Source organism: Coccinella septempunctata, chromosome 4 (assembly GCF_907165205.1).
Source record: "Coccinella septempunctata chromosome 4, icCocSept1.1, whole genome shotgun sequence".
NCBI classification, from domain to species: Eukaryota; Metazoa; Arthropoda; class Insecta; order Coleoptera; family Coccinellidae; genus Coccinella; species Coccinella septempunctata.
This window is the reverse complement of record NC_058192.1, coordinates 29077911-29100880: the sequence shown is the minus strand read 5'-3', so window position 1 is coordinate 29100880 and position 22970 is coordinate 29077911. Positions and strand designations below refer to the sequence as shown.

Below are 22970 nucleotides of genomic sequence, written 5' to 3'. Positions count from 1 at the left end.
TTTTTTGGGATTGACATGGTGTAATCATGATTGATTTTTTGGATAAGGGTAGCACAATAACCGGAGTTTACTATTCGGCATGACTGACCACTCTACGGAAAAAAATGACAGAGAAAAGGCGCGGAAAGCTATACAAAGGTGTTTTGTTTTTGCAGGACAACACAAATCTCATGTTGTCATGCAAAAAATTCTTAATTTAGGGTTTAAATTACTAGAACACCCCTCTTATTCACCAGATTTGGCTCCATCTGACCGTCATCTCTTTACTCAACTGAAAAAAAGTTTAAAAGGTCGTAAATTTCCTTCCGACGAGGAGGTTATAAAAACTGTGGAGGTCTGGTTTGCAGAGCAAGAAGAAACTTTTTTTCGTAAGGTCTATAGACGTTGCAGGTTCGCTGTAAAAAATGTATCCAATTCAGAGGAGAATATGTTGAGTAATAAAATATTTTGAGATTGAAATTTTGTTTGGTTCTATAGTAGGCTAAGAATTTTTCAATATATCCTTGTATGTTGATATATTACTTCCTCACTCAAGGAAATTACCGTTTTCGTGAAACTTAAATTTTTGATAGAATTCCATGAAACCATTGACCAAAAAAAAATTGTCCACTCCCAATAAATCTTCATTTCTATGATACAAATTAAAACTTTCCGTCCATAAAATTTCATTGTTCTAGCTGAAATATCTAAACTTCAATAAAATAAAATCATGTTACAATCAATTTGAATAAATATCGGGCAGAATTTCTATAAGCAATTTTAATATATTTCAATTGCTAAAATTGCGTTCAATTATTTAGTAAATAAATTCGACATCTTTTCATAATAGAATTCACTGTATTCAACAGCATAAATCAGAAAATGTCTCCGATGGTGTCCCTGATTCTCTGCTCAAAATCTGACCTATTTTTAGCTAGAGTCCAGAAAATTTTATTTTTAACATATCCCCATACGAAAAAATCCAAAGTGTTGAGGTTTGGTGATTTCGCTGGACAGGCAATAGGATTATGCGTCCTATGGGCATAAAACGAATGTCACAATGGACTTGTAAAGAATTTTTAAATCTTTAAATCTTGAATTGATGGAACTTGATGAAACTCCATAATTTACTTGTGTTGATTTGTTGAAGAAGTCTCACGGTGGTGGTCGGAACGAGCTGCTATGAAAAGCATTGGTTAACATACTGGATGTTACCAAATAGGTAATAAGTGCGAGAACTTTAAGGTCCTATTCGAAAATTAAAGGAGTGAAACATGCAACCCTTTTGACTAAAAGTTTCATAATAAATACAATTTTTCAGTTTAAAAATATGTGAACTTGAAACAGATTGAGTATTATGATTTTTACAAAATGAGTTTTTAAATCACAACACGTGTTTCGCTACCCCTACGCAAAAAGGGTTGCATGTTTCACTCCTTTAATTTTTTCGAATAGGACCTTAAAGTTCTCGCACTTATTATTTGTTAACATCCAGTGCTTTTCCAATGCTTTTCATGTCAACCCTTTTCGACCAACACCGTAAGACTTCTTAAAAAAATCTATATAACTGCCAATTAAATCATCATTTTTGAAACATGTTCCATTGCCACTTTTTGTGAGAATAGATGTGAGTTGATTCATAGAATTTTCATTCTCGCTCTGATGCTCCGACTGAAAGTCCTACTTGTTGCGCATCTCATACGAGAGTCACTGCGTTGAGTATTATCATTGAGTATTAACTTAAATACTCAGAGGTAATATGGAAAATCAGCTTTGCGCCAATTCTGAACTGATTTTAATTTTTGCATCGTTTCTCTGGCAATGCAAAATTCTTCCACAAATGCATAGATGTATTGTCGTAAAATTTCAATAAGAGTCACTGCGTCGAGTGTTAAAATTAGCTCTTCGTCAATTCTGAACTGATTTTGAATGCACAATCCTTCCACCAATGCAAAAATTCTACTAATTCAATATCACTCGCGAAGATCAGATTGTTTATTGTGTACTGGAGAAAATTTTACATTACCGGATGAAAAACATCAGGGTTAAGCATTAGTTTGGAATAAAATCAATTTTTCTTCTACCAATAAGTCAAAATGAAAACGCTGAGGGTTGCTCAGCTGCAACCCTATCCAACCAATTTTCAAATGGAAGCATATAACATGTGTGGGCTCGTTGGAAAGCTCAAGGAAAATGGAATCCCATCATAAACTTTTTTCTTCGTACCTTTTTTTGCCGTACCGCATGTTTGGTTCAAAACATCTAGAAGGTAGGTATCATATACTGATATACAATAAAGTTTCATAGTTCAAAAATATTCGGTTCAATTCATCGAGATAGAATAGAGAGGAGACGCTATGAGATTCAATAGTGCTAGAAAAAAACGGTACCACTAGGCGTGGCTAAGTCTGGGACCAATATGGCGGATAGAACAGGGTCGGATTAAGTAAACTTTCAAGGAGATGTATAGGTATATTCTTGAAAGTGAGCACCCAAACAAAGTTTTTACTCGGTTTTTGAGAAATCTGAATGAAATTTGACAATATTTACTAGTTTATACCCCGATGAACAAAGGGGAAACAATATAGATTTGCGAAAGTAAATGATTTATTGGCCTTTAAACAAAATAATTTCATTATTATAGTGCCTCATACTAATTTTTTCATTGGGCTTTTTTTTCATTCAATATGTCATTCTTACATTAATATATTTATCAACAACGCTTTTAATAAATAAATATCTGTGACTATCAAGTACAGATTGGTTTAAACTATGTACAACTAAATCTAAGAGTACATTTGTATTGGTGAATTCTCTGAGTATTCTATAGGTCAAAACATCCAAATAACATCTTTAGATGGATATTGTGAGTAATTTTCTTTTCCTGGGAGAATTCTCTATAAAAGAGCTCATTTGATTTGAAATTCTTGGTAAATCGCCAGTTTTTTGTGGACTAGTTTCAGAAGTTGGTAGAGCAGATTTATTTACTACTGCGTCAATAATCTCCGTTTGGTGTGAAATCACAATATCAGAAACAATTCTTATTTTTGGTGGTTGAACTGCTTCCTCATATAATGGAAAGAAATTTAAGTATATTCCTATACAAAAGGTAGTATATCTAGCCTTTACAAATTAAGGTAAAATTCCTCATTTTCCTTGCTTTCAGGCTTCAGGAAAAATTAAAATTTCACAACAACGAATTTCTTCCTCAAAATCAATCATCATATAAACGTGTAGGTATTTTTCATACCTACCTCATATATTGTGTGAACCGCATTTCGTTGCAAACGAAATAAGCTTTGTGATGTCCGATCAAAACATTCTGCTGTAAAATGTTTGGAACAAAACACCTGATAATTCGAAGATTGCCAGATTCCTCGAGTAACAAATTTCACCCAAGATATACGTCTTAGTGGGTCTTTAGGAAATCTGTTAAAATAAAGTTAATCGAATATCAAATATTTTCTCCAGACGATAATAATATACCTTACTATCAGATTATCAAGATAGAAATGAAAGAATTACGAATACGGATCTGTTTATTACTCATTCTCACCTATGAAATGTTATTCCTGTGATTTTATTTTTATCTACTTCGTCTCTGCAGGAACAACTGCGTAGAGCACATGACAACATTTTATTGTCCAATATAAATCGAGAAAATGAACGCAATTTTGTAAATGTAGCCAGAATTGTACTCTAAAAAACGCAAAACTGACAGAAAATTCATGAATGTCAGAGTCTCGTACCAATATGGCGGATCTGATACCATTTTAGTCGAATGATGACTTCTCTCTATTATTCTATCTCGATGGTTCAATTAGATAAAAAGCCGAATATATGTCTAGATAATTGATCCATCCAGTAATACTGAAAGCTTCTCCCAAGTATTAAAGAAACTGCAAACTACCTACCATCGGCACATCTTCAAACATTTTCGCGATTCACCTGTCTTCATTCCGAAAAATACAACCACCTGCCATAAAAGTGTTGAAAAAGATTTATAGAAAGATTCTTTGAAACCCAAATAAAGAAATTAACTTCGGTTAGCCCAATCTTACCGCAATTTCGGTTGTGGCGATACGAATTGTCACCTTTCTGTGACGACATAAATTGGTTTACCTGTGCGTTGCAAGAGACAATATCACAATGGACTAAATAGAGTATATCAAAAGGATCGTAAAAATCCATCCGTACTGTTCGAGTTGTTAACTACAAGGTCAAATACAGGACAGGTAACTCCTTGTTGAATTCTGCAATTTTTCATGGTTCTCGTTGAATGACACGAAGCTTTCCACAATCGGGATGAGCTCCTGGAGTTGTTTGAAAAAACCGCTACGTGTATATACAGAATGAACTGAATTGATGCGAAAAATTTCAGTGGGTAAAACTTCAAGGAAAATTAAAGGGATTCTTTCAGATATCTCCGTTTTAGGCTCCTTGCCCTCAAAGTAACATAACATTTGAATATTTATGTTTGTTTAATGTAGGTATAAATTTTTTGTTTGAATAATGACTAAAATATCGGCGAGAGGTATTACCTAACTGTCACCTATTGTCAGTATTATTTCAATTCCGAAATTTCACTAAGAAATGGACAAGAAATAAACAATATTTTAGAATAGTATATTCTAAAACAAGTTGCAGAATGGGCTTCTATTCCAACACCAATGCACTCATGAGTGTTGGAATTGCCTTCTGCAACGAGTATTAGACGATATTTTCTCTATTTCAGTCAAGTTTTGTGTGACACTGTCGAAATTCAATAAAAAAATTCAGATTATACATCCTAGTGACTTTTGTATTGGTTCTTGGCAGTTGGTGTGACTGTTACGAAAATTGACAGATTACGGAATTTGAATTTTGAAAAAATTTATAATTACGTATTAAATTCGTGAAAAATGTGTGAAAACATTGATTTAACACCACCAGAATTGAGAGAAATTGCGAATAATGTCTCAAATAAATTAATACCACAAAAATGAAAAAGAATATGAAAAACTCATGCAGTGGTCTGAAGAGAATTCAGTCATTAGAATTTCAGAAAATGTTTTATTAGCATATTTTGAACTTAAGTAGAACATATAAAAGTTCTACATTATGAAGAACTTATTCAATGCTACGCAGTATGCTCAATGTACAACAGAGCATCGATATTTCAAAATTTATTAAATTGCATTGCTTATAAAAAGTTTTCCCAAAGAATATAAACCGAAGAAATCAAAAGATTTCGAACAAATCGACAAATTTTTTAGGAATGCGTCAAATAATCCTACTTATTTGGATATGAAGGTAACAATGATATATAATTCTGGTTGAGTCTTCTTAGAGAATACTATAAACTGAGACCATCACATACAGATCATAATCGTTTCTTTATTAATTTTAAGGCTGGAAAACGCACAGTGCAACTTATTGGCATAAATAAGATAGGTGGAATGCCAAAACAATTTGCCAATTTCTTAAACATGCCTGCTCCAGAACTATATTCAGGCCATTGCTTCCGTAGAAGCTCATCTTCCCATCTAGCCAACAGCGGAGAAGATTTGATGGCATGGAGGATGGGAGAGTTCAGCACTTGCTGAAGGATATGTTGATGCGTCTCTTTCAAAAAAACTTGATATTTCTAAAACTCTTTCAACCCAACTCAACAAGAATGCCCCAGACCTCAATATGCCTTCTACTTCGGCATTAAACAATAATTCAGAATTCACAATTGGAAGTCAGGAAGTCAATATAACTTCCCAACATCCAATGCATGATAACCAGCCTTCCACTTCTTCAGCATGTTTCAATCAAGCGTTATCCATGAATGAAACACATCACAACATATCAGGAATATCAACTTTAAATACTGGCTCGAACTGCAATATAACAGTTAAAATATTCAACATCTGCACAATTTTTTGATTTAAGGATACTTGTTATGTAATTAACAATTCTTTTGATTTTGCATCATTCATTAAGTAATGAAGGCTTCAATCGGAGAAATGTACACTATACACATAATCATAATTTTCTTGTAGCACCAATGATATTTGATTCAGGATATAAATTGCTGCTCAATAGCTTTTCTGTAGATACATTTGTATTATGTGTATTCATCTTTTCATTAAAATTCCCTTCGGTCCTGAAAACATGTTGTGTATATATATCCACTTAACTTATAGATCAAATCTAAAACAGTTTTCTAATATAGATGATTCAAAATTAGCAAGAAGAAAATCTCTAGTACCTTATTTCTTAATGAGAATAAAATTTTTCCTTTCAACAATCATTTATTTATATCGACGTGACGTGTGTTGAAATTTGATAGGATGGGAAGTCAGTGTTGACAACCACAAAACAAAAAACATGACTGTTTTTAGTATCGTAATGGACTCATTACGATACTGAAATAGGGAAAAGAATATTTTGATGATGCAAAATTTTGCAAATTGAAAATTAATTCTTTTTGACGCATTCGTTAAAGAACTTTTCGTTAAAGAACTTTTTTTTATGTGACTTTTGAAATTGTTGGTTCATTTTTTCTGGGTCATATCTTCTTTTCTGCCATCTGTTGGCACTAGCTCTTCTACTTTCCGAGATTCCCTTACCAGTCATCCAATTTGGGATACCAAATCTAATTGCTTGATTTCAACTGTTTCTGATGGTACTTCCAGGTTCGAAAAGTAAAAACGTTATAAGAAGTCCTGAGCTCCATTTTCGTGAAAACTCCATTAGTAGAAACCGCTTAACGATTGTATACGAAGATATAACAAAATTTCGATGTTTTATCGATTTCAGAAGCGGATTAACAAATGTGCCGCCCATAGGCTAACACAAATTGCCGCCTATCCTATATTTGTTACAAAACTTAGAATGGGTATTATGGGAGATTGATATTTTTATGATTTCGAAAACTTCTCATAACATGAATTTATATAATGTTTCATCTGAATCTAAACGACTTATATTTCAGCTGAATATTTCCACAATCAGAAAGATTGTGAATGAAGAGGATGACAAAGAATTTCCTTCTATTGGGAGACCCAAATAAGTGGTGGCATTTGAGAATTTTATGTTTGAGTGAAATAATGCGAAAAGTTTATTACAAAGCAAAATGTATCAAATTTCCATGGCCAACAGACTGCTAAAATAAAAGTGAATGGAGTATACAGTATACATAATATTTGTCAATTCTTCGGTAGTAAACTGCGTATTTTATAAAATAGAACTAAATCAACAAGCAACTTTCTACAACAATTTTATTGTGTCTCCAGGTGACGGTCAACTTACTCATTCATTTCTAGTTCTAGGGTCACTGCAATTTATGAAATTAAATTGGTCGAATACAGAAACTTTGAAGTCCAATAATTCGGAAACGAAGTCGGCAAAAAATTTCTCTGAAGTCTCATCAAGAAAACCAGTCCGTATGGCCCACTTAATTTTCGTCTCGAGTTCTGAAGGAATAATTAGTAAAATATGAGTTCCCATTTGAAATGAGTAAATGAGGCAGTTTTTGATGAAAACTCGAATCAGAATTTGGCAATTTTTGTGTGGATATCCTGCGAATTTTTTCGTTAAATTTATATTATATTTTTTTAAATATTATATATTTTTTTATATTGCAAAGATTTTCATAGCGTTATATGCCAAACTAAGCTGAAATTCAGGAATAACCGAAAATTGTTCAATATTCCTAATATTACCTCTCACGTGGTAATTTCCACTATTCAACTGACTCAGTACGTAATTCAGGCTATTGCTCAAAGATGTGACACATTTTCGTATTTGGGGTAGCATCTGTAAATCAACCAATGTCGATCGTCTTGATCTCGAATCGTATGTATTAAATTGAATAAATTAAATTTAATGGAAAATATTATTTTTTATTGGGTATGCCATTTGAAAAAACGAAGTCAATAGCTACTTCCGTTACAACCGGAAATGAAAGAAACTTTAGAATATTTTAGATTTTCTGGATATCTATTTGTTTAAGCAAAATATCTTTCATAGTTCGCCGTATAATTTTGGGTGAGATCGAGAATGATCCTTCATAGTACTACTGACAAAATGAGCGGCTACAAAAACACGATCTGCCACCGAACGCCAATGTAGTCTTGATGGGTTAATAGTAGGTATGTAACACGCATCAAACGTGTTTCCATTTAATCAGTGACAGCCCCTTCGACCCCTTCAATCAATCTGTTTCCTCAACCTGTACCTTACGACAGATGTCAACTAACCATCGTTCCTGCTATAAACGCAAGGGGTTGGGCTGAACTTTTCACAAAATCTATGCAACAGGTACTATAAAATACTTTAATTCAGAGTCTTTTTATGGTATATAATTTAACTGTTAATCAATAGTACCTGATTTCGGATATTGGTGTATCGTTTACCGTAAGGGCTGCAGCATTGGAAACGGTTAATGGCGGTGGAGTTAAGTAGGTCAAACATAAGGTTTATTTACAGTTTCTTTATAGGGGGTTCGTCCAGTTATATTTTTATACCTACATTTACTAGGTAATAACGTTCAGACTGGAGATCTGTCAAACACTATATTTTAGGTTGCAAAAGGGTATATCAATACAAGTTATTGTTAAATTCAGGGACGATATAAAGAAAAAATATTTCTTAATGAAATTTTTATTGATATTCTACTTCTGTGATTCTGACTTTTAACAGATTGGATAATTTTCGGAAATAATTTTTTTAACGATTATTCACTTCCCTATAATATTGGCCGTTCCCACATGTGTTACTTAATATTTTTGTTATTTTATATAGGCTGGAAAAATCTACACAGATTATAAGATCATCTTTATTTTTATAAAAGATATAGTTACATATAATAGAAATTATTATGATGATGAAATTTCAATCGATATCTGAAAGAAAGGTATCGGCCTTTTTCCATTTTCAAGTTTCAGAAAACTGGAAGAATTGTACAAGAAACTATCTCACACGGAAAACAGTCTCACCTTCATGTGTCAATGCAGAAATAATACATTAATTCCATAATTCCTAAGAATTGAGCTACCATTTCGGAAAAGATTAAAAACAAGTCATGCGCTGGTGAGAGAATAATAAATACATTTTCTCAGATATAAAGATTTCAACAAAATATATTAAGGTTAGAAGAAGAAATTTTCCGTAACCTTTCAAGGGAAATCTCTGAACATGTTTTACATTGGGTGAATATTTCGTATTTTAATGAGAAGAGCAAACAATCTTATTTCAAAAATTTAATATGCTTATCGAAGAAAACCAACAAAAATTCAACAGTACGAAAATCAGTAACAACTTAATTAATGAAACGGTTATCAACTTATCTTCACGGAATTCAAATCAGAATGAAAAATTAATATTCCAACATTATATATTAAAAATAACTATTGAAAAAACAACCCAAAAACAAACACTTCCGCTTGAAAAATCGAATAATTTTAGATTATTAAATAAGTTATTACTTGATAAACCTTTTAAAATTCAACCTAATCTGAATAAAATTGAGAAAAAACTATAACTTTACTAAAAAATAATAATAACATTAAAATTCTACCGGCCGATAGGAAATGCAACAGTTATGGATTCAGATGAATATACAATAAAACTTTTAGAAATTGTTAATGATACCGATAAATATTCCAAAATAAAAAAGATCCAACTTCTAACCCACAGAATAAAGTGACGAAAATTATTTAAAAAAAAATCCAAAAATTTCACAAATGCTCAAAAGGAATTTATCACCCTAATATACGTTACCGAATAATCTTCTATAGGATGCTAATATATTCATAATCATAGCAGCCCATAATGAAACGGCACCCGATACTACTGCTAAGCGCTATGTAATGTGTTCGTGAAGTTAGCCCCCAATCTTTCGAAAATTAATATTATGTTTTTTGCATTGCTTAGTAACACGATAGTAACTATTTGTAACACCAAAATTTTCGTTTGTACCTCAAAGATACTGATAGAAAAACACCGCGTTCCGCTGGGTGCTAATTTCACGGGCCACCTACATTTCGATTTTTCAGAAAAAGAGTACAGTTGAAAAGGTCATCGTTAGTAACTATTCGTAACACAAAAATTGTTGTTTGTAACCTAACCTATAATGGGAAAATAACCCAAAATGTGAAGTGAGCACTGGGTGCTAGCTCAAAATCAAAGATAACCGAATATAAAATATAATTCATCTCGGAAATACTGGATTTCCCATATTGACAATATAAATTGGATGTGGAATATGTATCGATACAAAAACAAAGAATGTATATATATGCTAATTTTTCACTTTAGGGGTGTTACTTTGTCAATTGCAGAATAGGTAACTGATGAAAAATTTTATGTGCCGAACATTAAGTAACAGGGACCTATCGAATGCAACATATTGGTTCTTACTCACACTCTTCACTATTTCTGGGTACAATTTTTTCATTAGTGATTGGGTGGAAAAAAAAGTTGTCCCACAAATAGTTAATATCGAAGTTCTATTGGGAACAAAACAAAAATATGAAATTTTTGAGAATGAGGTTGTTACCCCGCATTTTCGGGATGGCATTAACCGATTATGCGACGAGCAACAATTTTTGTGGTTCAAATAGTTAATAACGATGATGGACTCTACAACTGAATTTAATTCATTTTTCTGTGCCCGGTAAGTTACCAGTCAGCGTAATATTGTAATTTTCTTTAATTACTTTTGAGATACAAACGAAAATTTTAGTTCTACAAATAGTTACTAACGAGTAACTAACGAATGGGAAAAAAATTATCCTCATTCTCGAAAAAGTCGGTGCTCACATCGCATAACAAAAATGTAGGATTTTCGAAAATGTGGGTGCTGACTTCGCGTATTTTTTTGAGGGTGTCATTTTCAATAGGTTAGGTTATAAGACAAAATTTTTGTGTTAAAAATAGTTACTGATGATGGTCTTTCCAACTTTGTTCTTTTTTTGCGAAAAATCGAACAATGGGTTCCCGTGAAGTAAACACCCAGAGGAATGCGGAGTACAAACATGGGTACAATATTGGGTTTATAGGTATACAAAGGAATTATATGGTTAACACTAAGCTGGATAAAGTATTCATAGGCAAATGGACTGAATTTTCACAAGTGGTTTTTCTCAATTGATCTGCAGTTTTGCATCATATCTTAAAATGATTTCAAAATTTCGTTTTATATGTTAATTTATATTATCATCTATCCAAAATGTACATAACTATTAAATTTTTATGAATCATTCTGTATTTGAATTCTGAACTTTTTTTTATGCAAGTATTTAAAATTATTGGTCATTTTCAAAGGAGGTAGATAGTTTGTTCATCGTAATAACTTTGCTTGAGAATTTTTCTTCTGACGTCAAAATTCCAACTCTTGCGCCATCTGAAGAGTTATGGCTGAAATAGTGAGCTCACATGTTTGATTTATAAAAAAAGGAAATCCGAATGGAATATGATTATCTCCTCAATGTGACCCTAACAAATCTAGGACTACATATTCAGTCACTTGAGTAGACTTATCATGCATAATTCACAATTCACTAATGTACAAACGAAAATTTTTGTGTCACAGATAGTCACTAAAGAGTTACGAATGAATGCAAAAAAGAATTATCTTCATTTTCGAAAATGTGAGTGCTAACTTCGCATTTTGAGGGTGTCATTTTTCCATCATAGGTTAGGTCAAAAACGAAAAATTTGGGTTACAAATACATAGTTACTAACGAGTTACGAACGAATACAAAAAAAAATTATCTTCATTTTCGAAAATATGGGTGCTAACTGCGTATTTTTTTGAGAGTGTCATTTTTCCATTGTATGTTATGTTACAAACAAAAATTTTTGTGTTACAAATAGTTTCTAACGATGAACCTATCAACTGTACTTTATCTTTTGCGAAAAATCGAACAGTGCCCCCGGTTGCAGAAGTTCTTTCAGATCATTTAAGGATTCTGGGGTAGGTTGATGATTATCTAATCTTCTTTGGAGCATATCCCATGCACCATACATGTTCTATGCAATTCAAATCTGGTGCGTGCGGAGGTATTGGTAAATGTGGAATACCAAGCTCCTCGCGCGCATTCTCCACTCTGGCTGCACGGTGCGGTCTATCGTCTAGGCCAGGCATGGGCAAACTTTTTGAGGGGAGGGCCAGATAAAATGAAAAATTACCTAGGCGGGCCAAAAAAAAAATACACATTTTTACAAGTGATTAACTTTTTTTCGATTTTTACATCCTAGAAAAGTAAAAAAAATGACAAAAATTAATTATTGTTCGGTAGGATACGAAAGAGTATGTGAAAAATGAAACTGTGATCGAGCTTCTAAAAGTTGTGAAATTGGCAGTGATAATGCTGAATGCTAGTCACTTAAGGTGCCAACAGATTACTCTGACGTGACGTGGGCCCAAGTCATAATGCGCATTATTCGAAAATCTAATATAGGATTTTTTGCGGAAGCGTTAAATTAGTCAGACGTGACGTTGACACGTGTATTCCCACGTTCCCACATTGAACGCTTCCGCGCAAAATCCGATGTTAGATTTTTGAATCATGCGCATTATGACATGGGCCCACGTCACGTTAGAGTAATCTGTAGGCACATTTATAGTCGGTTGCTTACGCTGCTATTCATAGTTTCATAGTGGAAAACACCTGTTCACATAACAATATGCAGTTGTTCCCGAGATATTATGATTATTCATTAAATATGCCCACGATACCAGATTCCGCCCGTCATATTTGGTGCTCCTACCTCCAGTAGTAATGTTGTAAATATTAGTCAAAGGTACTTTGAAGGACGAAATTTTTGAAAAATATGTGATATTTTTGTTGCTGTCATCAATGAAAATCAAAAGTTCAAAAATACTTCGAATTACACAGACGTTGACAACGAACCAAACGAAAATTTTAATGCTTGATTCGTTACTAACCATCACGAGCATAATATCATCATCTCAGTAACCGTGCTGTTGACTGCTATAACTCGAGGTCCCAAGACTCCCAAGCAAATCCAAAATAATTTAGTTTAGAATTGAGAGAACTAGAACACTACACCTATGCTAAGTTGCGCGCAAACTTTGCTAAACTAAATTAATGTTAGATCCAATAATTAATACCGTTCTTAAAGCTCAAAAATTTTCATTTAGAAGGAAACCGTTACTTAATCGATTCAAACTACGCAGAATCGAATAATTGAATAGATATTTTCATGTGTTAATCACACTTGAATACTGCCTTCATGTTTGGAGCTCAGCAACAAACCGTTCGTTGCAAGTTTTGTATTCCTTGCATCACTATTTCTGTTCTGTGATGCAGTCGTTGGAACATCGAAGGAGATTTGGCGTTTTTTGCTTTTTCTGGGGATTACAAGAAATAATGCCAGCCGCTGCCAGATGCACACGCAGTACTAAGGCTGAGCCTCGAGCACAACTCTATGCAATTTGAATAACAAATTGGTGGACTTTTATTTGAGGGATTCAGGGATGAAGTGAACCAAGTCCATGCAGCCTAGTTTTGAGATACATGACACATGACATAGAAGTTGTTTATCATCAATTAATTCAAAAGTGACTTCTTTAAATTTGTGTAAAGTGAATGTAAGCATATGCTTATATTCTAACCTAAGTCATGTATCCCAAAACTAGGCTGCATGGACTTGGTTCACTTCAGCAGCTATGAAGCCCCCATTTATCAGTCCTTCTTCCACCTAATACGTTTCCAGCTAATTTGTCGTCTTCGATGTATAATCTTCAACATTTTAAGATGATAATGAACAGTAAGCAACTTACGCTTTGAGACAACTCGGTATTAGGTGACATTGCTTTTCCTTATCAGGCGGTCAAACTTAGAAAACAAAAATACTGGTGATTGTTTCAAAATCTTGACGCGGGCCGGATTAGACTTTCACGTGGGCCGGACCTGGCCCGCGGGCCGTAGTTTGCCCATGCTTAGTCTAGGCGGTCATATTCCCAGGACAAATGTGTAGATCTGTGCGCCCGTTTAAACATATCCCGGCCCATACCCATAACACTACCCCCTCGGAATGGATGAACTTCTTGGACATAGCTGCGATTACGGGGTATGCGTGGGATTGTCCATACCCTTATTCTTCGAGAATCTGAAAACACTACGCCATTGATCATTCCAATTGATATGTTGCCTTACCCATTCCAGTCTTTGACGCTTATGGTCACGTGTTAAAGGAACTCCTTTTAATGGACGTCTAGAAGCTAGATTCACCTCTGTCAAACATCGTCTGATGGTTTCGTTGGAAACTTGGACCCCATCTGCATTTTGAAGAGTATTCCGTAGCATTCTACACGTAGATGTAGGGTTTCTTCTCGCCGAAACGGTGATGAAACGATCCTGAGCAGGTGTTGTTTTTGGTCGCCCACCAAGCCTTGGTCTTTCCAACACGGAACCTGTCTCCCTGAACCTATTTCGAAGTCGAGATATCACACTTTGGCTGACTTGGAGCCTTTCCGCTACAACAACCTTAGTTAGGCCAGCCTGTAGCATTCCGATAGCCCTATTAGCCTCAGCGTTTGTTAATTTACTTCTTCTTGGCATTTTCAGAAAACTCGTTTCAAATCGAAGCCGTTGATAAACTGACTTCATTTCAAAATAAGAACATTCATAAAGCACATGCAAAGAACCAAACTTCAGAAAAAAGGCGACCAGATTGACGAAATGTCTCATACTGATTTTTATTGGATCGATTCAGGTTGTTATTAGTATTAAATGATTTTACAGCAATTTTCTCGAAGATTACTTACTTTTAAAAACGATTGAATACGATATCTCTAACTCTTGTGGAGCAGTATATTTTCCATAATAATCATCAAAATATACATTTCTAGCATCACAATAAAATTATTGTTCTCCAATTATTCAGCAAACACTCTGACCAATCTGGTGGTCTTTATACAATCAAAGATCTATAATGTATAATCTTTCATACAATATTATATTGAGTTACATACCTACTCATTCCGTATATACCTACTGGATTCAATAATAATCAAATCTATGACTCTATAGTACGCCATCTTTTGTCGATTCGTGAAACTAGAGCGTTTCGTACAAAGAAATCCTATTTTATTTTTTAATGATTTCTCTAGCTCCAAAAACTGATACCAGAGTTCTTTGTTTTTATTTCTAAACTACAATGACTATAAAACTTATATATAGAGTCACTGTATTCAAAACTACAGTGTTTTTAGAGTCATTGTATTCAACTCTATATAACTGCTGTCAAAGGATTATATCTTATACTTATATCTATAATCTTTGACTGGTGTTTGAAAATGTAGTAAATGCACATCCCCAATACAGGGCGTTTCATGCTGGGTCCGGTCATTTATAGACATTGAGTCATGAGAATATTTTACTTTCGTTATACAGGGTGTCCTAGGGTTTTTTGTGCTCAAATATTTTCTTCATGAAATACTCCAATAGATATGCCGTAAACCGTTTCAAAAGAAGAAGAAAATAATTCGAAAAAAATTCAGAACTCCAAATTTCATCATAAAATGTAATAAATATTTCATTTGGTCTATCTTTGTGCCTTCATTGTACAAAAAATTATATAAGCCCGAGTGACAACTTTTTCAAGAATATGCGCTATTCATGCAGATTTCAAAATGGAAAAATGCTTCGTCGTAACTATAGCAAAAACGAAGTTATGACTATTAGAATCACGAACAGGTGAATTCTACTACATAACAAAATATTCAGAATTTGATGCTTAATGTTCTTAATCTGTACCTTGCAATGAGCGTTTTATATAGAAAACAACATAACACGAATGAATCAACACTAAAGAGATATGGATACTGCAACATGCACAACCTATGAACCTATATAGTTGGCAACCTTCGAACTTCATCTTCCCTAGTCCGGGAAATGCTACTTTCTCAAAGAAGTGTTCCTGAAATAGGTACATCCCGGACGGTTACCGAAACAAATGTTTTGATGGTACTTGTTTTTGTATTTTTTGTTTGCTGTTATTTGAATTGAATTCAACAGAACCTTTTCAGTTTGATGTGATATTTTTCGAAAATGGTTGAATCGTGAAGTCTAGCGAATTGATGTAATAGACGACCGAAAGGTGTTCAAATGAAATTTCACAGTTTGGTTTTATTGATATTTTGTCTGTCCATTCTGAATTTGATTGAATATACTTGAAGGATAGAATCTTCCACGTATCCTTCGGCCACAGTCGAAGATTTCCATCCTCCATGTCGCTTCAAAACACATATAACGGCCCCCTTATTAGCAAGGAGTGTGGCGGATCTTCTCCGAAAACATTCATTCATTCATTCATTGCTGTATCCCGTTACCGGGAATTTATCTACAAAAAGACATAAAAAAAGAACAGACTTATAATTTCTTGGGGCTAATTGCGACTGTGCGCCCCCCTGTGACTGAAGAGACCCAACCGTGAACTACAGATCCTTCCACACTCCGGGCATGGATAGTCACCAATCAGATCTGGCCGCCGCTGAATTCTTCTCGAGTCTCCATTATAACTGTGCACCATAGATCTCAACTGTGACCTGTATAACGCTAGTTGTTCCCAGTTATGATTGGCATTAATTGATTTTAGGGATTGATGTAGTGTATCCTTAAACCGCTTATACTAGCGTCCTGGTTTCCGGGCTCCCTCTGCCAATTCGCCATACAGAGCTATTCTGGGGAGTCTTGTGTTTTGCATCCTCAGAATGTGGCCGCTCCATCTGAGTCGGGCCCTCGTTACTTGAGTCTCAACTGTTGTACAACTCGCGCGTTGCAAGACTTCTGCATTGGAAACTTTGTGGAACCATCTGATGTGCATTTCCTGTCTTAGATGATGTTGTTGCGTTTGTTCAAGCTGTTTAATATGTCGCCTGTAGGGCGTCCAGCTTTCGCTTCCGTAAAGAATCGTTGGGAGGACAACTGCTTTGTAGACAGCTGTCTTGGTCTTCCGAAAACAATGGCCCGTGTAGGCATCAGGATTTGGTAATTTTAGATGTTTTGCTATTAAGCTAGGCATATTTCCAATACTATTTATTCCAACAACTTGGTTAAAACATGTTTTATTTTTGATACTTCAAAAACAATCGGCGACGGGTAGCATAACTTGGACGAAGAGCCGCATATTTTCGGTAGGTAAATGTCAATATAATCTAAATTTGAAACTGTAAAAATTCGTTGTATATTCGTTTTTTTATCGGGTACTTCAACAATCAAAATGGAATTTTTATCTTTTATGTCATCGACCGTCATTGTAGTGATTTCCTCAGGGCGGCAAGGGCCGAAATTCCAAGTATTGAAACAACCTAAAAAGAAATCAGTAATTTATAAAAAATCATCAAAAATCTACCTTAACCAACCAGGTTTCATCATCTGCCTCTCTAGTCAATACCTTAGATTTCTTAGGATAGTTTCCAACTGACAATTTTTTCAAATATGGAACCAACTTGGTAAATTTCTTAAAATCCACGTTTTCTTTAACATTGAGTGTTGCTTTCAACATAGAATATATTGCCCATATCGTGGAAGACTTCAGCTTCTCAGACTTCTATACAAAATATGCCAACAGCACATTCTCGGTTATTTTTGTGGCTTTATTTGCTTCATACCTCTCTTTAAATTGCTGATATGCATTTTCATACTGGCGCCTCGATTTCTTCGGTAAAAGATTTGAAATTATTGAATTGGCCGCATCTGTCAAGTTAGGTTTGGTACTGCTAAGACATAGATAAACTAATCCCTCTAGATGGCCAACGTACGTACTAAAGCCTGGTCGGGCTAATACCAGCGCCTCTTGTTGTTTGTATGCTGAACTAATCGTAATTTGGCGGGAATTCAAATCATTGTCGAAGAGATGATCGACAATTTATTGGGCTATTTCGATCATTTTGGATTATTCTTTTGAGAGAATTCTCTAGAGAATGATCCAAAATGATGGAAATGGCCCAATAAATTCTAGAATTCAAATATCATTATACTTATACTCATACAAAACGTATTTTGGGTGAAGAAATAATACAAATGCAATATAATAAAATCTATATTCATCCAATGTACAGAGAAAAATATATAAAAAATAATTGAAGAATTCTTAAAATAGGTATATTTTTGTTGCACATAACATTCAACATACGAATTGAAATCTATTTTCTAATATAGCATAGTGGAAGAAGTAAAATAATTGTTGAAAATGTTTTCAAACATAGATTTGATGAAAATGAAATAGTTATTTTCCTATCAAGTGCGGAAAGTGATACTTGCCCGCACGAAACTGCCGTTGCCCGAACGATGCGAAGCAGAGTTCGGGTAAGCAGTTGAGTGCGGGCAAGACACTTTACGCAAGAGTAAGGAACAATATTTTTTCTACAAGCGCTTGAAATATATAAATGTATAACTTTGGATGAAAATCTTAACTGGAGATCTCACTGTGAAAATATTTGCACCAAACTGAATTCAGTCTGTTTTTTATTATGAAACTTGAAGAAAGTCTTGACATTGGATCAACTTCTTTTAGTGTATCATGCTCAGGTTTCTTCTAGACTTAGGTATGGTGTAGTGTTTTGGGGCGCGTCCTCTTTTGCTGAAGATGTTTTTCTCCTACAGAAAAGAATAATACGGTGTATTGCGGGAATATCACAGAGAGTATCATGCAAACCATATTTCATGAAGTTTCAATTGCTCACTCTGCCATCATTACTGATATTGGAGATGGCTTCGGATGTTTTTGTTAATAAGAACTCACTCTTAAAAAATTCTGACAATCATAATTATGACACAAGAAACCGTTCGGATCTAGTTTTACCCAGTTTCAAATACAGAATCGGTAGGCGGTCACCGTTCTATCTTGGATTAAAAATTTTCAATAACCTAACTGAGGATATAAAAAGTTCTTGTAACATAAAAGTTTTCAAAAACAAATTAAAGCAGTATCTAATGGAAAAATGTTATTATAAGGTTGAGGACATTTTTTTGTAATTCTCTTGTAATGTACTTTTTTTTGTATTTTTTCTTTTTTTCAAATTGATTCATTCACCTGATAATTTTTGTAATTCTCTTTGTAATGTACTTTTTTGTATTTTTTCTTTTTTTCAAATCGATTCATTCACCTGTGCCTATTGTAATTTTACTGACCTTTTCTATAATGATGTGATCATTCAAATGGAAATAAAGTATTTTGTTGTTGTTGTTGTTGTTATCCATTTCACGAAACATATCATATCTCATTTGATTAATTCATATATAATGACAGACGTAATTCTGCATGTCATTACTATGAGTTTCTCATCGTTGAAGTTCTATGCATAGAAACATGATAGAATTTAAATTTACTCTATAATATTTGCGTGCGGGAAAAACCCCTGCTAATCCATTCAAAGAAATAGCAGAAATAGCAGGCGTTTTTCCCGCACCTTTTGGAAAAGTGACTCTTTGCAACTTGGAATGCGTGCGGGAAAAAGGTTGAACGCGCACGCTTGTAGAAAAATTTATTTTCAAACAAGTAATCGGCAAAAATATGCTTTTCAAAGAATTTTGGCACCCCTTTCTTCTAATCTTTTCTTCTTTGAATAAAACATTTTTTTGCGGCAATTTTAATCAGAACTCTACCCATATATGGTCTAGAATCTTTTTCATTCAGAAATCTATTCACAGTTCTGCACCATGCATGCACAATAGTCTTAATTGAGAATTTTTTGATATCCTCAATTGTTTTATTTGCATGAATGGTGCAATCCATAAATTCGGCGGAAAAATTATTCAATTCGAGGTGCAACTCCATGACTCCTGACTTGACCGAAAAAATTTTCCAGTGGATCCTGGAAACTGGCGTCCTAACATGAACTTGAAACCTTCCTCTCTCAAAAATTTCCATATATAAAAAAAGTTTTTTATAGAAAACACCCAATTTTTTAAACTGGGGGGTTTACTCCTCTCTGCAGTAGATGTGGAGCAAAACTCCATCGTCTGCAAAGTGTTTGCTGCTTCTTTCCAGAAGTTTATATGGGGACTGGAGTCAGAGATTCCACATCTCAAGGGTTTCCCATGAACTGCCTTTTCCCGATTTCCATTTACGGAATCAAATAATTGATCAAAGAAAAACAGCAATTCAGCTGTTTCACTGACGCCGTCCCCAATAGTCATCATTGTATCTGTAAACAAATTTCAAATATTCAATCTCAGAAGCACGAAAGTGCTGACTCTTTCCTATCCAGCCGGAACGCATTTCACCAGAGACATTCACTCTGCATCTCACGAGAGTGCGTCAGATGGAGAATGTCTTATTGAAGACATTGGTTTGAAACGCGTTTATCTCAAAATATCAAATGGTTGACAGATCATATAACAAAAATTATTGTTGGAAAAGAGAACAAAAAAAAGAGGAAAATATATCCACTATATGGCTATAACTTTATGGCTGAATATTTGGGCAGCATATTTGACCTTCATTTTCTTTGATCCTTGAGGATTTAAGTGATCATCGGTTAAATTTGGCAGGGCTTGCAGTCCACCGATAGTGCTCGGAGCATTATCAATGTGATATAGAGATCTTATATGTTGCCATTTGGCAATTTTTCCATTACCAAATTTAATATTTTTGTCGAGAAAGTTATTTCTCATGCCCTTCAATAGGTGGGGAGGATCGTAAATGGGGTATATTTTGAAATTTTGAAACTTAATGAAGCCACCCCTATATTCTTCATTTCTCCTCAAATAATTTATCCTTGTATCTTTTATGAGTTGTTACATTAGTTGGAGCTTGATCGCAGATTGTCGAAATAGGTTTGAAGCCAATTTCTAACAATCTGTTTAATACATTGGCAACTAATGTCTTCAATTCCAACATTTTCACACCACCATTTGATGTGAAATGGAATGATAAAGGGAGTTTAAACCTTTTTTTAAATCCTCCAATCATAAAGACTACGGCATGATCTACAATCTCGCGTGATCTTTTTCCATTGCCCAAATCTTTGAACCCAGAGATACTTCCTTTACTCTCTTGGAAATCAAAATGTGGCATCAGAGAAATTTCATCCCACATCAAAACTATTATTTTCTCCTGCGAGTTCCACTTCTCTATGGTGTTTTGCAGCAACAAGAATATATTCTCGTTTAATCCCGGTTCGAAATTAATATTCTTCAGAAAATTGTTCAATGTTGAGATGCTTGGTAGAGCAAAAACCCTTGTCAAAAACCGATATGCCCTCGGACTCTGTTTTGCAAGTGCGAGACCCATGATTTTGTCATCCACTGTGAATCTATGCTGCTTTCCAAATCTTCCTGCCTCTCTTAATTGACACTTGATAAATGTGGAAGCGAGAGGACTCATTCGGGAAAGTATGTCTTCCAGGGCGAGTTTCCGAGCACACTGTTTTGTTAGGGCCAACCTTTCTCGAAAATTATTCTTTTTTCTGGTTGTTCTTCTTAACTGCTGAGATATTTTTTTCATGGTTGAATATAACTTTCTTTCCCTGTTTGTCATTTGTGATACTGCTCCTACTTGAGAATAATCTGGAAAAGTTGAAAATTATTTTTATGATTATTACATAGGATCATAGGCTGAAAAACTTTGGTCGACGACCATTGTAGGTTGCCGATAAAGAACACTTATTATTATTCTTATTAATTGATACTGTCCATGAGGCCATATGTGAAGGCAGTAACCAACTAATATAGATTTATTTATGCTGGGATTAGATGCTGAACTACCTATAAAAAAAAGATATCTAAGAACTAGATGTGAATATGCAGTTTGCACCAACTAAATAACAAAAATGGAAGATCATTCATGATTCAGTTACTTACAGTGTGAAACGGGTGCTTTGGTTTTAGAATCTGCGGATGTTGGAGGTATAACTCTTGATGCTGCTTCAGCTAAAAATAATGACAAAAAAATCAGATTATATAAATTTCTAGAATTCAAAAGAAATTGAAAATTGAAATTGAAATCAGAAATGATTACTCACTTTCATCTTCTCCTACGATATGAGAACAAGATGGCATCTGAATATCACTCAAGGATGGAAGCGGGATTTCTTCACTACCTACAAAAAAATTGTTAGGTATTATATAATATTGTAACCAGTCCGGCCCTTGCGGTCGGACCTTTCGAGAACCAGAGCGGTCGAGAGCTTCCAGAATAACCGCGAATCTACCTGAATGTTTCCGGCGCCTATATAAGCCCAGCGCACAGTGGAGTAAAGTTATTATCTAGCCGGCCAAAAATCAGTTTCCAAAAATGCATCAGAAATGGGAAAATTGCACCGAATGGTCAATTAGAATAGTGGGTGATTCGAATCAATGGCGTAAATCGTTTTTCCCTGATCTTCAATTAGCGAAAAAATTTGTTTGAACTTGTCGGTTGCATTACATTAGTTTTTTAACGCATCAAAAATATCTCCTTCAATGCATAGTTCCGTGCTTCCTGTGTTACCTCTCAAACTTTTATAAGACCATCTCATTATGGATTATGAGAGACCAGGTATGCATCTATGTAATAGCGTTATGTTATTCATTAAAATAGAGGATGCAGCAATAAAAAAAATTAATATATGGTTCTCTTTATTTTATGCTTCTTGTTATTGTGAATTTCAACATTCGATGAGACATTTGTTATACTTCCTGATGACTCCCGATAACCATTTTAACATGATTGGTTGTTCAAGTTATGTAGTAGATAGATTTTCAATCAATAGCCGCCAATAACCGCCACTTTGGAAAATATTGATTTTTCTTCTTCAGCTAATCTAAATGAGGAATCAAGGAATTTCAAAATGAGGTCGGAAAATAGATTTTATATATGGAGCTATTTTCATTAGTCAAAGACAAAATGTCATTTTAGGACCATCTGGAGTGACCACCATTATGAAACAAAACCTCTTCAACCTTTGGGATAGCCAGCAGTTGACCAGTTTCGACAAGAATTTGGAATTTTTGGAAAATTGTCTAGTAAATCGAGATAATTATTCCGAAGAGCAGCAGAAGAAT

At 34.3% G+C, this 22970-nt stretch overlaps 1 protein-coding gene across 3 annotated transcripts; it reads right to left on the bottom strand.

Moving 5' to 3' along the window:
* Positions 1-20393: 20393 nt before the first annotated feature.
* LOC123311606 lies at positions 20394-22061 on the bottom strand. Of its 3 annotated transcripts, none has more exons than XM_044895659.1 (3): positions 21950-22061; positions 21789-21857; positions 20394-21709 (listed from the first exon to the last, which is right to left on the bottom strand). In XM_044895659.1, the coding sequence occupies exon 3, from the start codon at positions 21463-21465 to the stop codon at positions 20680-20682; it is 786 nt and encodes a 261-aa protein (XP_044751594.1). In that variant the 5' UTR covers positions 21466-21709; positions 21789-21857; positions 21950-22061; the 3' UTR covers positions 20394-20679. The 3 variants fall into 3 exon arrangements, with proteins under 3 accessions (XP_044751594.1, XP_044751593.1, XP_044751592.1); XM_044895658.1 differs by having other exon boundaries at positions 20394-21692; XM_044895657.1 differs by having other exon boundaries at positions 20394-21494; positions 21950-22055.
* Between the last annotated feature and the right edge of the window lie 909 nt (positions 22062-22970).

Coding starts and splice junctions, on each gene's coding strand:
- LOC123311606 (XM_044895657.1), bottom strand. CDS start 21,986: ATGCCATCTTGTTCTCATATCGTAGGAGAAGATGAAA. Junction 21,858..21,949: donor TATCGTAGGAGAAGATGAAA/GTGAGTAATCAT, acceptor CATTATTTTTAG/CTGAAGCAGCATCAAGAGTT. Junction 21,495..21,788: donor CAAAGCACCCGTTTCACACT/GTAAGTAACTGA, acceptor CAACTTTTCCAG/ATTATTCTCAAGTAGGAGCA.